Genomic DNA, 16,965 nt, shown 5'->3' with positions numbered 1-16,965 from the left:
TGTATGTAGGTCTACACTCTGCAGTGCATACATGCATGTGACCACCCCCCCGCCACACCCACACCCCTCAGTGCACACATGCACGCACTCACCAGGCACACACAATGCATTGTTACATCCCCAGGTACACAAACAGACAACAGTCACATACCATGCACCTCCGCCCCCATGGCCATAAACACACAATATGCTCACACGTGCTCAGGTAGTGTCATGCATACACATACATTCCTAGCTCCTGCAGTTACGCAGGAGTTAATGCAAGGAGGGAATGGAAAGGAAATTAAAAGCGAAAAGTTGAAAGCCCAGCACATGATTCTTCTCCCAGCACATCTGTGAATCCTGGAGCGCGAGAGTAATTGTCTGCAATGAGTCAGACCAAAGGCACAAGGAAATGGTTGCCATAGCAACCCCCTCACTGCTCTAATTCAGCTCAGAATTAAAATGATATCAAATAATTTGCAAGCAAAGGGAATGTGGCAAAGTCACCGGGTGCCAATCTCAAAAGTCCAGCTGTACGTGAGCCTCTCCTGAGCCAATGTCAAGGGCTCCTTTCCCTTCAAGCACGGCTGCAACAGCAATCAGAAGAGCCAGAAAGGGGAGTTGTTTGATGGATAACCCTTGGCCAGGCAAGCTTTGCTGTGCACAGGCAAGAACCAGCTCCTGGGCTGGAGTCCCACACTGGAACGGGCTTCAAACCAATGGACGGGGAGGTGGGAGGGGCAGATATTCCAGGGAAATACCCCTCCCAGTTTCTAAATGAAAAGCCCATCTCAGTCTACCAGCCAGCCTGTCCCTTAGAAAAAAATTGCCCTGAAGGTGGATCATCCCAGCCAGCCAGAATGCACGGATGCTGAGCCTCAGGTGTCAGGGTTATTTCTCTGTTATGCACAGCCTTGCACTCTGATTTACATAAATGCGTGCTTTGCCCCCAGAATAAGTGGTGCAATGTGCAAATCTCTGCTCAAACTGGCTGAGGGGGTCTGCCTGCTAGCATTAAATATTGCCCACTGCAATAGTGACCAAGGGCTCTGTTCAGATCAACACCTCATTGCACTAGGTGCTAGAATACTGCTGTACAAACACATAGGGAGACAGTCACTGCCCTGAAGAGCTTACAATCTAAAAAGAGAACAAATGGCTAACGGGAGGAGGAAAAGAAAACAACAGACATACAAGCACAGCCGCCAGCATGATAACAGGTGCATATCATCTTAGGGCTGTTTTTTGTGGGGGGGTAGGGGAGAGGATTGGTCTTTGTTGCTAACATAAATGGCCCATACTTTATTATTAGATCCTGGGCCTAGCTGCTGCATTCTCTATTTTTATTGCTTACTTTATTCATCCGAGCCTAATGTGCCTTGTTTGGTATTTGACCTCTTCTTAGGCGTGGTTGTACCATAGCATGTAGCCATCCTAGTCATGGACCAGGACCCCCTTGTGCTAGGGGCTGTACAAACACAGGCCAAAAGGATGGGTCCATCCCCCCAAGGGGCTAACAATCTAAACATAAGATGAGGCAGCAGAGGGCTACAGACCGATAGGTGGTTACAAGGAAGCAATGGGGGCAATACTGGATAGCATGCTCAACAGTGGCATTTGCACACCAGCATCCCCGGGGTCATAGATTGGGTGATGCGGAAAGCCACTGAAGATAGGCAAAGAGGGATTGCATGGGGACCCTCTGGTCATATTGAAGACTGTGACTTTGCGGATGACATCGCCCTGATTTCAAGCTCTCAGACAGACCTCCAAGAGAAGACCGATAGAGTAGGTAGAGTAGCAAGGTGTGTAGGACTTAATATCCAGGCCGGTAAGAGCAAAATAATGAAAGTAAAAACAGCCAGCTTGACGAAGATAGTGTTATGTGACGTAGAATTGGAGGAGGTGAACGATTTCAAATATCTTGGTAGTTATATATCGGCTGATGGCAATATTCAGAAGGAGATATCTACCAGAATCGGTCTTGCAGCAAATGCATTTTATAGACTTCAGAATATTTGGAGGTCTTGCAAATGAAAACCAAGGTAGAGATCTACAGGTCGAACGTCCGCTCTGTGTTGCTCTATGCGGCGGAAACATGGAGGACCAACAAGAAGATAGAAAGTCGGCTTCGGGGCTTTGAAGGAAGGTGTCTTAGACGAATTCTTAACATACATTGGCCGCAGCATATCACCAATGTTGAAGTGAGCCGATTAACGGGCATCAACAATATAGTGGATGAAGCCAAACAACGAAGATGGAGGTGGCTGGGGCATGTGTTGAGAATGGATGCTGACAGACACCCTCGTATTGCCCTACGATGGACACCACAAGGAAGAAGGAGGAGAGGTAGACCATTGGGGACGTGGCAAAGGACCATTGAAGAGGAAATGAAAGGTATGGGAATGAAATGGGATGAAATCTGCTGTCTCGCTCAAGAACAAAATGAATGGAGGAGAGTGGTTGGCGCCTTATGCTCCACAGGGAGTGAATAAGAAGAAGAATCCCCGGGGCAGCTGAGGGCTCGGACGTAATAGCCCCCAGAAGGCTGTTCTGCCAGCTGGGGACTGCTGGAGTGCAGCAGTGTTCTAGCCCCACCCTTTCGCCCACTAAGTGCCCTTCCCAGGCCCAACTGCTCGCTTCCAGGGCACTACCCTTCTCGAGGCTATGGAACCACTGCCCAGTACACTGAAGTGCTGTTTTCCCCACTCCAAAGTTGACTGTGGAAGAAGGAGAGGTTTGAGGAGCTGCTCAGGGATTGGGGGGGTGGGCAGGAGGGAGTGGCATAAAGATGGAGGCAGCAGATATAGCAACAGCAGGTATGGGGCAGGAAGTGAGTTGCCCTTTCCCTTCTCTGCCCAAGGTACCCAGGGAGTCTACTGCTATCTCTGCCAATGGAGCGCAATCCACCCAGCACACCAGGCTGCCTTACATCCAGGTAACACCCCACCAGCGCAGAGAAGTCCCTGCTCTAGAGCAGTGATGTCACATACTGCAGCTGACGATGATTGGTGGGGGAGGGGGGCAGGGTAGGACACCCCTTTAGAATACCACAGTATTTATTTGTAAGAACTGATTTTTTGTATCACTTTAACTATGTCAGTTTCTGAACCAATATAATTGAAGTGGTGCAACCTTCTAGTGTGGGTGCAGTTATTTCACTAGAAAGGTGCTTATGTCAATAGCACTTGTTCCTATAAGTTTAAGCCTCTTTATACCAGTATAACTGCATCCACACTAGACAGTTGTATTGCTTTAACAATACTGGTTTCTAAACCAGCATCATTATAGTGACCGGCCCTGAGTGATGCCACAGCAACAGAATGGCTGATAAAGTCACCTGCACCTCATCTCCCTGCCAACGGGTAATACACATCATACAGCCAAAAGTGAGGGTGGAGAGAGAGACTTTAAATTGGCGAGCAACCGCTTTTCAAATGAAAGGCTTCCCACGCCTGTCTTTATGCCTTAAGCTAGATTTCAACTGGCGGCCTAGAGGTGAAAGATTTTTTATCCTGCTATCAATCTCCCAGACCAGTCAGCTTCAAACACCTTTTGAAAATCTTACTAAGAACTTTTGAAAAGCTGGCCCCAGGGATGAGTGCTGTGTCCTTCATCCCGCTGAGCCTCAGGGCGCCTTCTGTATAATGGGGGAGAATAATCCTTCCTTCTCCCACCCTTTGTCTGCCTTCTCTCTTAAGAGTGTGAGTGCTTGGGGTCAGGGACTGTCTTTCACTACATCGATGTGCAGTACCAGTTTTGGCTGGGTCCATAGGCGCAAGTGTAATGCAAACATTAAATGATAGTTTTGAATTTAAACAGAGAGGAAGATTACAGGATGAAGTCAAACAAACTATACCCTTAGCTCCTGAATCCCTATTTTGATGCCCTGTCAGTTCTGTGGGGCAGCCTAGAACTTTCCTTCATGTCCCAGCTTGGCTCCCAGCCCTGACCCATGGCAACAACAGCAAGGAGCTCTTGAAAAGGAGCCCATATTTGTTCATGCTGTGAATGGAGATCAGATGCCAGCCAAACAACGCACTCGAGGAGAAGGTCATGCAGTGAAAGAAACGTTACAGGCAGCCCAGGGAGACAGCTAAACTCCCGCTCAGCCTCCAGCAGTTGCACTGGGACTCTAAACCACTACAGGAATATGTCAGCAGCTGCAATGTGACTGCAGTGGCTTCCCCCCGAGAAGGCTAAAGCCCCAGGTTACTGAGTCACATGGGAGAACAGTTGACACAATATTATTTAAAGCAGGGTTAGGAAGGGTTCAATTACAATTATTTCTAGTGAAGTTAGTGCTAGAGAACGGTACTGGATTGACATCCCCAGAGACTACCTCCCTTCTTATTAATTATAATTAATATCCTGGCCCTTAGTTAATATTTGCACAATGCATTGAAACTGCAAAGTGCAATATATCTGGTAGGTATTTTTAATTCACAAAAACAAGTACAGCGTAGGCAGTAGCAGTACAAGCTTCTCCTACACTGCTCCCCATCTATGACTGATTCTGGGTCCTGGCTGGCCCCTAGTTTCAAAGGGCCCTAAACTGGCCAGAACTGGCCACCTGGGAATACCTTTTGGAGTTGGGTGAGACCCTCAGGGGCCTAGAGCCAGAAAATAGTTTTATGCTGCTCCCCCTCACAGCATCTGGTGTGGGGTATGGCCAGGAGCAGGAAAGAGGTGTCTTGGCCAGAGCACATTGCACTTTATCTATTCTGATCCATAGAAGGCCACTGCAGTACAGCATAATTTAGAGCAGCCCCAGGGTTGCTCTAGTTTACATATCTGGACTCCAAGAGCTGCAAAGAAGATGCTGAGTCATCTTTGCCCCCACCCATCTCAGTTCCTGCACTGAGCCCACCTTGACTAATGAGTCTTCACCCTGATCTGGAGGCAGCACCTCTAGGTTTCAGAGGATAGTTGAGTCTCCAGCCCATTCTGTCCTGGGCCTTATTATTGACCCGAGCTGACAATATAGAGGAGTCAGGCTTTCACATATGATGACCAACCCCTGCCCTGGTCCTCCAGTCCCCCAGTTTCCTGTTCCTAATTATTTTATAGTTATCTGACAGAATCCAGGTTTATGATACCTTGTTTGTTTGATTTTGAGGGTTTGCCTTTCACAGCATCGAGGGGAGTGAAACTCAGCTGCCAGAACAAAGGGGACACAGCTCTTTAGGTATTTGGAGCTTCCAACAGGAAGAGGTGCTGTGGGGGCTTGCTCCTTGCAGGCCCCGTTATAAATCCCAGACTTGAGTTTATCACTGCATGTGTTATGGATATTTTGGAATGCACTGGATCTCCTCAAGCGTCAGCAATTCAAGCATGTGACAGTTACAGCCACTGGCAGGATGACAGGTCATTTCATAGATGACACTTTTTAAAATAGCATTTTAAAAAAACCCTCCAAGCCCCTGTTTATATGATTCTGACATAACTTGTCCAATAACTACAAACTCATTCCATTATAGGGTATACTGGGAACAGTGCAAACTCTGAATAAGAAGAATGAAAGACATTATATATGTGTAAGATCCTAAAGTGGTTGCAAATGTAGGCTCCAGTCCAACACTTAGCTCCATACAGGCAGACCCATATACCCGCAGTGAAGTCAATGGGGCTATGCACGGGTGCGGGGACAGCCCATGTGGATCCTTTGGGTCCTGCATAGAGAAATTACTTTGCACATCACTGTTGTGCTGCCACCTCTCGGGTGAGATATGGCAACTCTTCAACAATGAGCTACAAAACAGGGAGAGAAGAGTCAAAGTGCGGAGCGGATTTAAAGGCATTACCCACCTGGAACTGGCCATGTCTTCCAAACATGTTTACCCATGACAAGAATCATGGTATATTTAAGGAACACACGTGATCAGGATTTCATGTTTATGTCTCCGTTGAAAACACCATGATCCAGATGTTCAAAGGTATTTAAGCTCCTTACTTCCACTGAGCTGAGGATCTGGGCCCACGTTCCTAAATACACCTCAATGCTGCACTCAGAGTGAATACCTCTGGACATCAGCGGGTACTTCAGTCTCTCTGCCATTTTATTCTCAGTTGGGAATGCTAGCCATAGTGTCAGCTGATGGCAGTTTTTATGGTAATGTCTGTGATGAGAACCATCAACTTATTTCACAGCAGTCTCTGAACAGCCTTGAGTTGGTAATAATTTTAAGATTACTTATGACCTAGATTGGATTTGAAATGGTGGTTTAGAGGTGAAAGAATCCATATTATATTATCACTTCCCCCGGGATGTCAGTTGCTCCTCAATGGCCAATAACACTTTGAAAGGTTTTATTTTCCCTTCAATTTCAGTGGGACATGGTAATACCAGGCTATAAAATATTTAGGAATGACAGCGTATGTTGCTCTGGTAGGAGAGTAGCATTATATGTAAAAGAAAGCATACAGAGTCAAATATGGTAAACATTTTAAATGAAAAACTGTATCATCGAATCTCTATGAATAGAAATTCCATGTTTGAATAAAAAGGATATAGCAGTAGGGATATACTACCAACCACCGAACCAAGATGGTGACAGTGACTGTGCAATGCTAATGGAGGTTAGAGAGGCTACAAAAGCAGAACGCGTACATAGGTGGCAAGTTATATGGGCCCGTGGGGCCCATGCTTCACCAATATTTAGGAACATGGGCCTGGCTCCACCAATGTTAGGGATTACCGCGCTTTGGGATCCCCCATGCTTTAGGGTGATGTGGGATCCAGGGTGGCCTGGGAGGTTAGCAGGGGGCCTGGTGCCAGCAGCAGCGAGTGACCCAGTTCCAGTCCACTCTGCTACATGCTGCCACGCTGGCTCCTGGCATCGTTCGGGGGATGGAGTGGAAGCCAGAAAGAGGTGGGGTGGGGGCTGGGGCTTGAGGGAAGGGGTGGAATGGGGGCAGGGCCTGGGGTGGAGACGGGGGTTGTCCCAGGCCCTGCATCTTCCTAGGGATGGCCCTGCATGCATAATATCTTGTTATGTCCACGACAGTTAAGCTTATGTTCCCATTCTGGCTATAATCCCCAGACATCTGCCATCCGCAAGAACTGGAAGATAGGACTTGATAAAATGCCGTCTTCTTGCTCCACTGCTACCAATGTCAGTTTGAGATATTACTATTCAAGGCTAGGCACATATGCCCCTGCAACAGTACTCTTCAGTGTGATGAAAAGAAGTCTTTCCACCTAGCAATAAGGCCATTCTTATCCCAATTTCTAAGAAATGAACTATTGTAAGAGAACAATTTGAAAATCCTTTCAGGACACATGTGCATAATTTATAAATCAAGTAACCTGGATATTCAGCAGTTTCTTAACAGACTTGCCTCCTGTTCTTTTATTCCTCTGGTGCTGAGTCATCTGCACTTGCAAACATGACTCTCTCCTAAATTGAAGTTCTGACTCCAAGATGGCTGGCTCAAAGACCCAAACGCCCACTTTCCTGAGTTCCTGCAACAAAACTCAACTTCCAGAGCAAGCCCCAAACTCAGCTACTTCCACTAACAGATTTCCAAAGGGTTGCTTTGGTTATACTCAATGCTCCTTTCCAGAATATTTTGCTCCCTCTGGAAATACCCAATGGTCCCCACATCATGTTATTGTTTTCAAGCGTTCCTGACTAAGCCATAAACATTCATTGGGCTGAAATGTGGTTTTGTTTGTTTTTTAAATTAGGTTCCATAAAAATGTTTGTAAAATGATGAGTGTATGCATTAGCCTGTTCCAACAATACATTGGCCAGCAGAGCAGTGGTAGGAAGTAAGTTGCACCATGCAAATAGCTCCATAACATACTTCCCCCTGGAGTAAAGGGGAACCATGGAAGGAGTGTGACTCTCCGAATCACAGTTTTTTTTCCCAAGGATCCTTCTGGTGTGAGGCAGCTATGCACTGTCCCTTACCCAGAGCTGAGAGCAAATGTTCAGTCTATCCCTTATGGGGCATATTATTACCAACACAGCTCCCAAGAAATATGTAATTAATACTAAACTACTATCTCTAGTAAATCAGATAATATTGGCAAAATTAGAACACATGGCTACCTGATCATTGATCCTAATTCCTAGGCCTCCATGGAATGGTTTCATATGAGTATAATCTAATTATTTAATGTGCAAGCAGCTGTACATGCACTTTATCAAGTCCTATCTTCCAGCTCTTGTGGATGGCAGATGTCCCACCTCTGCTTCTGGGAGCAGCTAGTCATGGAACCTACAAAGGGAGAAGTAATTTTTGATTTAGTCCTAAGTGGAGCACAGAATCTGGTCTAATAGGTAACGATAGCTGAACCACTCAATAATAACGACCATAATGTAATTAAATTTAACATCCTTGATGGAGGATAATACCAAAAATACCCACCACAGCTCTACTGATGTCAATGGAGCCATGATAATTTACACCAGCTGAGGGCCTGTCGCTTGCACTCTTCACCCAGTATGGACAAAAGCAACCATGTCTGTACTAGTGATCGTCTTACCCAGTATCACTACCAAATCCTACTGTAAACAGGACACTAGCATTTTTACCACCATGTTGTCTCACTCTGATCACAGAGGAGAAGCAGAGTCTCTTAAGGATTTCAATGGGAGCCCATCTACTTAAAAAAAAAAAGAAAAAAAAAGAGAATAAGACTGATGGAAACTGAAAATAAGTATTTGAGTTAGAAGCTACATCTAATGGGCTGTCTAGTCCACCTTCCTGGATTATATCATGTTTGATTAAATTATCTTAAACAACCTTTGGTAGATGATTGTCAACCTCGGAATGTCTCTGGTTACAGTGATTCTATAACCTGTTCTTGCAGCTTGTTCTATTATAAAATTTCCCCTAACATTTAAACTAAATTTTTCCTTATTTTATCTTAAGCACAACAGAAACTGCCAAGAGACACCTTATATTACCTCTGCAGTTTCAGCTGGATATGATATGTATCATAAATTGTTTAGAATTGCTCTGTTTTGTTAAACAGCTGTTCCATTTCATCCCAGAGGTGGTTGCATTTCAGTGGTGAGTACTGGATAATTGTAGGTTTTATATAACAGTTTGGGATCTTTTGGAATAGAGAGCGAGTGACCCTACCAGCATCCTAAAGTCAGAGGGCAAGGAGCTCATTGGATCTGGTAGTGAGTTTCAGCTGACCTGATGAGTGGAATATACCCCAACCCACTAATCTCACCTGTATCTAAAAGGTGTCATGTAAGATATTAATAGAAAGCTAATACCATACTGATCATTCATATTATTGTGTGTACGGAGGACAAATTCAAAATTACAAACATATTAGGAATTGTGTTCTTGAAGTATGTCTGCCCGGCAGGGCTAAAGTTATCCCACCCTAGAAAAAAGAATGTGATTCTGCCAACAGAGAGGTATTTCCAGACAATGGGAATGCAATTTACGTAGACGGTAAACAGGACCATCGAACCAACAAGAGGAGGAGACAACCATCCAACATTTACAGCAAGGAGAGGAGATTGCAGGAAACAGATCAATCTGCAGTTTAGCAAAACCAGCGAAAGAAGAAACCATCATGTAAGCTCCTTCACCAGGAGACTCCATGTTGTCTCCCTCAGAGCTTGAATGAACTTTACTTTGGTGGGTAACTTTCAGAAGAATCCATTTAAAAGATTCCCTGGACTATAAAGAGAGGGGCAAAGAACCCCAAGTTATCTTTCAGCTAAGGCAAATGAACCGAGTACTTTGGATTTTATGGGAGATCCTGGCCAGAGGGGTGGTCAGCCAACTTGCTGGAAGGTAGATTGATAAGGAAACTACCTTGAACAAAGGCTGTAGCTTGTTGTGTTAAGTCTTAGCATCTAGAAAGCATTCTAACTCTATCCTTTATACTTTAACTCACTTAATATCCTCCCCTTTTGTTAATAGACTTGTTTTACTTTGAATCTAAACCAACCCAATGCTGTGTTTGATTTAAAGTGAATGTTAACTCCAGTTGATGTGGCAAGCTGCTGGGTACTGTACTTTTAAAGGAACAAACACACCTTACTATCTCTCTGAATGGTCCAGGAGAGGGTTGATCATTGCAGAACACAGAATTTTGGAAAAAATTAGGACTGGGGGCTGTTGGGACCATCTTGCCAGAAACAGAGTGCTGCACCCCCCACCCCCACTCTGCATGCTTGTCTGCTGACTGGAGCATCCAGTCACGCAGCTACAGTGGAAGAGCATTTTGAGGCACTATGGGTTACAGGGCAGGCAGTGACACAACCCCTCACTGGTCTGGATTGCACCCCAGAATGTGACTGGGTGTTCTATAAATGTGAGATCATTATCTTCCAATAGCACACATGGAATTCAGTGAAACTCCGTCAGAGGGGGCACAAGGATCAGATTTACAGGGAATGGTGGGAATTTACAGGAAAGAATTTCAAAGTCAGCAGAACTACTGGAGGTACAAGCACATCTCATTCTTTTGAAACTCAGTGTAAGCACCACAAATATTCCATTGGCCCAAACCCAGTACAATGATCTCAAAGCTCCAAAACTACCCACTGCGCAAGCTTTCTGCTCTACAATCAACGACCGCACCAATCCATAGATTCACAGATATCAGCAACAGAATTCACCCTGTTAATTCACCCAGTCCCTCTCCCTGTGCCCAACGCAGGATTGAGCCATAATGTATATTTTCTAGTGCTTTGTCCAGTCTAGTTTTCGATAACACGAGTCATGTAGTTTCCACCACTTTCTTAGGAAGACATTCCACAGGCTAACAGATCTCACTGTAAGGAAGGTTCCCCCCTGCAAGACATTGTGCACTCTCTTATTCAAGAACAAAATAAAAACCTGTGCTTGGCAGTTCCTACCTGCAGCAATAGCCGTCTTCCCATCCACAGTCACAGCAACAGATGTGCTCACTGTCACCACCTCTGGTTTGCCACCTCCCTCTGTCAAGACACAGATGTAGCAGATTCAGTTACTTTCCTTCTGTTGCCAGGGGAAGGGGGTGCAGACCACACACAGGAGCTCTTTATTTTCCACAGAGAAAAACCACGCAGATCACTGAAGTAGCCAGCTCTGACATGGACTGGATGCATGGGGGAGGCCACATGATAACAGTGCACACAGGATGCCCCAACATCGAAAAGCTCAACTCTAATCTCATGCCTGAATCTCCCAGAACACTGAAGCATCCTAACTGGCAGTTCAGGAGACCGGATTTCCTCTTGATGGAATGGCCCATGACAGCAAGGGTGCTGCCCTCAAAATAAGAAAGTACATAACCGTTGACAAGCTGCTACAAGACTCAGCCAACGTTCCTGCCCACCTCAAGTTTGTTGACCTGTCTGAATAAGTGGGCTGTGTCATTACACTATAAGGCAAGTTTGGGGTTCAGTTAGACCTGTTTAAAACTAGAGGAACACCACTCAGATAAGCCAGTCCTTCGTCCTCCTTGTTTTCTGTGAGGTAGGATGCTCCAGAGTGCATTGCACCTCATGCCACTGGTGCATCTCTGTGTGCATGTCCTCTATGCTTTCTCCTGCTGAGCCAGTATAGGCTAGCTGCCCAGATTGTCCCAGAATGCACTGGTACACAAAGTTTAGGCAGTGTCGTCTGAGTGAATGCACAAACATGGTTCAGCTGTTATTCTGAGGCATAAAAGCAGGCACAATTCAAACCTTGGACTAGATTGTGCCATTTATAGAACAGCTCTGCATAAAGGGCCTTGTGGCCCGTGTACTCTGTCCCATGAGGAGCACTGAGGTGGTTGTACGTCAAGGAGGCATAGCCTCTCCTGGGGCTGCACATGTGCATGGAAGACAGTGCACTAGGACGAAGCAGGTTGCTTCTGCTGGTGCACCAGCCCCACTCTGCAGGGCAGGACGGAGGATGGATGAGGCCATGCCCTCAACTCCAACAGGATTCTGGCCCCTAACTCATCCACGGCCAAGTAAAGGGCATCACAGTCTGGCCCTGTGTAGGTTGTGCCACACACTGGTTACAAAAACCATGGTTGCACATGTAGTCTGAACTGCATCTCAGGCAGTGTGCCATTTCCTAAGTTGAACTCAGTCATTTTAGTCTGTAACTGTCCTCGGGACAGATTCCAGTTTTGTAGGGTTTTATTGGATTTGTTGAAACAAAAAAGCAAAATAGGAGCTGTGGTTTCTTTTTTACAGTTACCAGGGACATTTTGAAGGTCATATTTCTGAGCATATTTATTCTGCCACTCATTCCTTCGCAACATATTGTAGAGTTCAGTGCTTTGCCCCAGCAGATGGATTAGGTCCTTTTTCCTTCCCCACAGACCCAGCATTTGTCATTGTCTTGCTTCTGCCTTCATCATTCTTGTTGGTGTCTGATGCGTCCTGAACACGACTTTGCAGCTGCATTATGTGTTTTAGCCTGAGGTCATGTGTGGATTTTTTTGACTGAAGTCAGACTGACTTGCACAAGGGCACTGCACACATTGAGAGAAGCACTTGTGAAACACAAGGACCTTTTCTGCCAGATGATGTTCATACGCTTTGAGCCTGATCCTGCACTCCTTGTGAACCCCAAACCCCTGTGACACCTGTAGGGGATTCGGGTAGACGACAAATGCAGGATCAAACTCCCCATTGAGGGGGGGGGGCATGTGAAGTTCCCAGTCCTGCTGGGTCACAGCTGTAGTTACAGGAAGAATGATCATGTGGTGAAGGCCCTAGACTGGGACGCTTGAGATCTGTGTTCTATTTCCAGTTCTGCTACAGACTTAATATGTGACCTTGGGCAAATGACACTCTCTCTGTGCTTCAGTTGCTCATCTGTAAAAAGGGGAGTAGAATTAGGGGTCTACCAAATTTTCAGGTGTGAAAATCGCATCACGGACATGAAATCCCATCTCTCCTGTGAAATCTGGTCTTCAGCTACCCAGCTCTGAAGGCAGTGCTGTGGCCAGCAGTAGCATAGAAGTAATGGTGGCAATACCAGACCATCTGTGAAATTTGCTATTTATGCCATGACCCACCCATGAAAAATGTGTGATTTCTCCGTGATTTAAGTAGATCCCTAAGAATAATCCTTCCTTCCTCCCCCACCCTTTGTCTGTCCTATCTATTTAGAACGTAAGCTTTTGGGGGCAGGGACTGTCTCTTCCTATGTGTCAGTGCTTAGCACAGTTGGGCCCTGAGCTTGATCATGGCTAAGGGATACCATGAACCAAACAAAACCCAGCTTTTATGCAGTCCTTATTAAGGCAAAGCTACCTTTGATGTCAATTAGGGTTCAGGTGAGCAAGGACCGCAGGATCTGTCCCACAGTGACTAGCAACTGACACCTGGTCCCATGGGTTACTGGGCATAGTGGATGAAGGTACACACTGCTCTCACACTGGGTGTTGATAGGAAGCTACTGCAGGGATTTCAGGAGGTCGCACCCATGCGGGGTGCTAATGTCTGACTTTCTAAGCCCTGCTCTATTGCATGTAGTTTGGCAGAAGATGCCTTGTGCCACGACTGCCACCTCTGCCCTTCACTCTAGTGGTGACTCTTGGGGGCAGGGAGGAGAGGAGAGCATGGATGGAAGGTTTAGTGTGTTTTCTCTCCCCCTCCCTTTATATCCTGGTTCATCTTCTGGATCCCATCCTCGTTTTCTTCTCCGTGCTGCTCACTTCCCCTCCCACCTACCCTCCCACTACAATGCTACAAAAAGCTTTTACAGCGAAAACGCTGCGCTCCATGACAGTGCCTGAGTGCAGGGGGCTGGGGAAGAGCACAGAGGGGATTTCTATCTTCATTGTATGAGCGTCACATGGTATTTTGTTCTGATTTTTCTTCTTGTGCTCTCCTGTCCTCCTCCACCCTGGCACAGGTCCCTGCAGGATCTGGAGATCACACAGGGGCAGTCACATCCTGAGCATAGACACAACAAAGCTGCTAGTCAGCTGTCACTTTGGGGCTCCATGGGGTGAGGGGATGCTCACCCACACTACAGAACCAGCATGAGACTCAGCATGTTTGGTGGGGACCATTGACATGCTTTTGTCGAGGGGAGTGAAGTTCCCCCTCCCCCTGTGAAAAGCTCATTTTCCCACTTGGGAAAATTTTCATGGAAAACCATGAAAAAGTGACTCCTGGACAAATCACACCTCCTCTCACCTGGCCCCCTGACTGCCACTCAAATCATTCCAGCCAGCTAGCCTGCCTGTCCTTCCTCTACTTTGCCTCGCATCCCTTCCCATCTCCCCTCACCAGGGCCGGCTCTACTGTTTTTGCTGCCCCAAACAGCACACCAAATTGCCACCGTGGATGGCGGGAGCAGTCCTTGCGCCGTTAGGGCAGCTCGCGCATTTTCGCAGCGGCGGCAATTCGGCGGCAGCTTCTGTCTTCAGCCAGAAGACAGAAGCTGCACCGCTGTGGACAGCTGAACATAGAAGCTGCCACCGAATTGCTGCCGCCACGGAAACGCGCGAGCGGCCCTAACGGCACACAGACTGCTCCTGCCATCCACAGCGGCAATTCGGTGCGCTGCTTGAGGGCAAAAACACACAGACTGCCACCGCTTGCACATTGCTGCCCCAAGCACCTGCTTGGGATGCTGGTGCCTGGAGCCGGCCCTGCCCCTCACTTGATTCCTTGTCTTCCCCTGCTCAGCAGACTCATGCATCTTTCAGCAGCCCCATCCATCCTTCATCTACTCTGGGCCCTGCAGCCTCACCCATTCTTCACCTCTCCTGTCCATGTCTTGCTGTGAGGTGTCTCCCTCTTTCTGTTCTAACAAGCAGCCCGGGGATGGCTCTCACCATCTCCCCTTGTGTAAGAGCTCATTCCTGCAGGAAGAGGATAATAAAGGTGAATGGGGTGGGGACAGGGAGCAGGGGCCTGTGAGTGACAAATTTATTTTCTCCATCTCCCTCCTTTGCTGTAGTGCTAAGACGAGGGTTACCTGAACCCTCTTCTGAGGTGATGCTGTAGATGAAGCTCCCTGGAGGATGCTCTGCTGCTCGGCGATACCACAGGGGGAAGTGATCCATGGTGAAGATACTCTCCTTTTCCCCCAAGGTCAGGAACTTCCTGTAAGGAAGAAAAAAAAAAAGTAAAAATTGCCTCCTTCATCTGGGACAGGGACACCCACTTCTCCCTCCTCAGCTGCATTCAGCATAGTGCCTGCCTGGGGGGATGTTCTGTACTTAGCATTGTCAGGGCACCAACACAGCGTCAGGATAGTCACAGGTCAGTGACATACTAACCTTACAGTCAGACAGCACCTTTCACCCCAGAGCAGTTTCAAACTATATGCAGCACACAGGCTACCATCGTAAGTTCATCGACTGCTGAAATGCAGCCACTGCTGGGGTGGAAGGTGGCTGCTCTTTAGCAGCATACAGGTACACCAGGAACACCACAGGGCAGAAAGTTAACTGCGTCCAACAAACTGCAGGGAAGAATTGAGAGAGACAGAAACACCCACGCAAGCACAGTGTTTGGGAAATTATGGCTCCCACCCCTTCTTTCACAGGGTCTGGCATTTTTAAAGGATGAGTTGGTTAGGACAAGTCATGAAGTCAGGATGTCCAAGATACTTCACTGGTGGTGCTGGGGAAGCTGAGTGTGTGACCTGCACATGAGCCATTGGAAGAAACCCACATTTGGAGCTGCATGGAAGGTTGTCAGAAATATATTTTCCCACTGACTGGCAAGAAATCAGTGCCTCCTTTCTCACTATTACAGACATGGCCTTTGCCTTCTAGGCCAAATTATGGCAATGGCCTATACCTAGAAAGCGCTGGGGAAGCTTCAGCTGATCCAGCACACTGCAGCTCATCTCGAAGAGACACATCTCGGCAAGAGAGTTGTGTGCAGTGCCCTATGTGGACTATCCATCACACCCCAGAGTTACTTTAAGATTCTAGTGCTGATCTACAAAGCTCTCAATGGACTAGGCCTGACAACCACCAGGACAGTCTCTCTACGCCACCAGTTCTCGGCCAGGGGTCCGGGGCTGGGAGCAGCTTTCAGGGGGTAGGGGCACCAGAACAGAGGGACCAAGGGATCATGGCCCGCCCACTTTTGAAAGTTGATGGGCCTGGCCCATTCACTTTTCGCCACACGTCCGGCACCCTCCTCCTCCTCTTCCCCCCAAAGTCCCGACCTTGGCCCTGGCAACCGTGGGGAGCTGCGGACCCTCCACCTGCCTGGGGTGGGGGGGTCTGAGAGCAGCCCCTGGCCCATGTCCCCTCCCCCCAGGTCCCTCACCCAGGGCAGATGGAGGGTCTGCAGCTCCCCACAGCTGTACAGGTGGCTCTTACCATGGCCTGGCTGCAGCTCTTCATCCCTCAAGGCCTGGCTTCTGGCTTGGCCAGGGGGTGGGGCCTCAGGGAAAGAGGAGGGGCAGGGGCTTGGCCTTGTAGGGGGCGGGGCCTCATGGTCCCCCCACTTTTAGGAAGCCTCCACCGCCCTTGTCAAGGAATCTACCAAGGAGGGCCAGTGTTAGACTCGCTGATGCCCAGGGCAAAAGCTCAAGCCCCACCATGCAGGGCGGAAGCCTGAGGCCCTGAGCCCGGTCACCTGGTGCTGAAGCTGAAGCCTGAGCAACTTAGCTTTGTGGGGCCCCCTGTGGCTTGGGGTCCCGGGCAATTGCCCTGCTTGCTGGTCCTGGCTTTTATATGCAGAAAAACAGTTGTTGTGGCACAGGTGGGCCAAGGAGTTTTTATAGCACATTGGAGGGATCTCACAAAGAAAAAGGTTGAGAACCCCAGCTCAATGCAACACCCCAAGAATTCTCCAGTCCACAGAGTCACTACAACTAATAGAGCCTTGTATCAATCCTTTGTCTGCCAAGAAAGTGCAATTAGGCGGAGGGCCCTTGGCTATAGAAGACCATGCTGAGCTTACACCTCTTTTTGAAGAACAAGTCACACCTCTTGCAAAGATTTAACCCCTCAGTAGAGATGGTTGCATATCCTGTCAAATACAGAGTAGCAGCCCCAAATAAACTGATCCTTACATATTCCATAAGACTCTCACC

General features: G+C 47.6%; 1 protein-coding gene across 20 annotated transcripts in view; it reads right to left on the bottom strand.

Annotated features, from left to right (window-relative positions):
- Window positions 1–16,965, bottom strand: part of CACNA2D4 (calcium voltage-gated channel auxiliary subunit alpha2delta 4) — a 179,524-nt gene that overhangs the window by 69,565 nt on the left and 92,994 nt on the right. For all 20 annotated transcript variants that reach the window (XR_005601059.1, XR_005601060.1, XR_005601081.1 and 17 more), the window contains 2 exons: window positions 14,884–15,011; window positions 10,824–10,904 (listed from right to left, as the gene is read on the bottom strand). Coding sequence is in view for 7 of the 20 variants with exons in the window: in XM_039546326.1 (XP_039402260.1) it covers window positions 10,824–10,904; window positions 14,884–15,011 (209 nt within the window). In the remaining 13 variants the exon portion in view is untranslated. The remainder of the gene's footprint in view (window positions 1–10,823; window positions 10,905–14,883; window positions 15,012–16,965) is intronic.

Source organism: Mauremys reevesii, linkage group 1, assembly GCF_016161935.1.
Source record: "Mauremys reevesii isolate NIE-2019 linkage group 1, ASM1616193v1, whole genome shotgun sequence".
Lineage (NCBI taxonomy): Eukaryota > Metazoa > Chordata > Testudines > Geoemydidae > Mauremys > Mauremys reevesii.
Note: the sequence above shows the minus strand (reverse complement) of the source record. Positions and strands in the feature narration are given on the sequence as shown.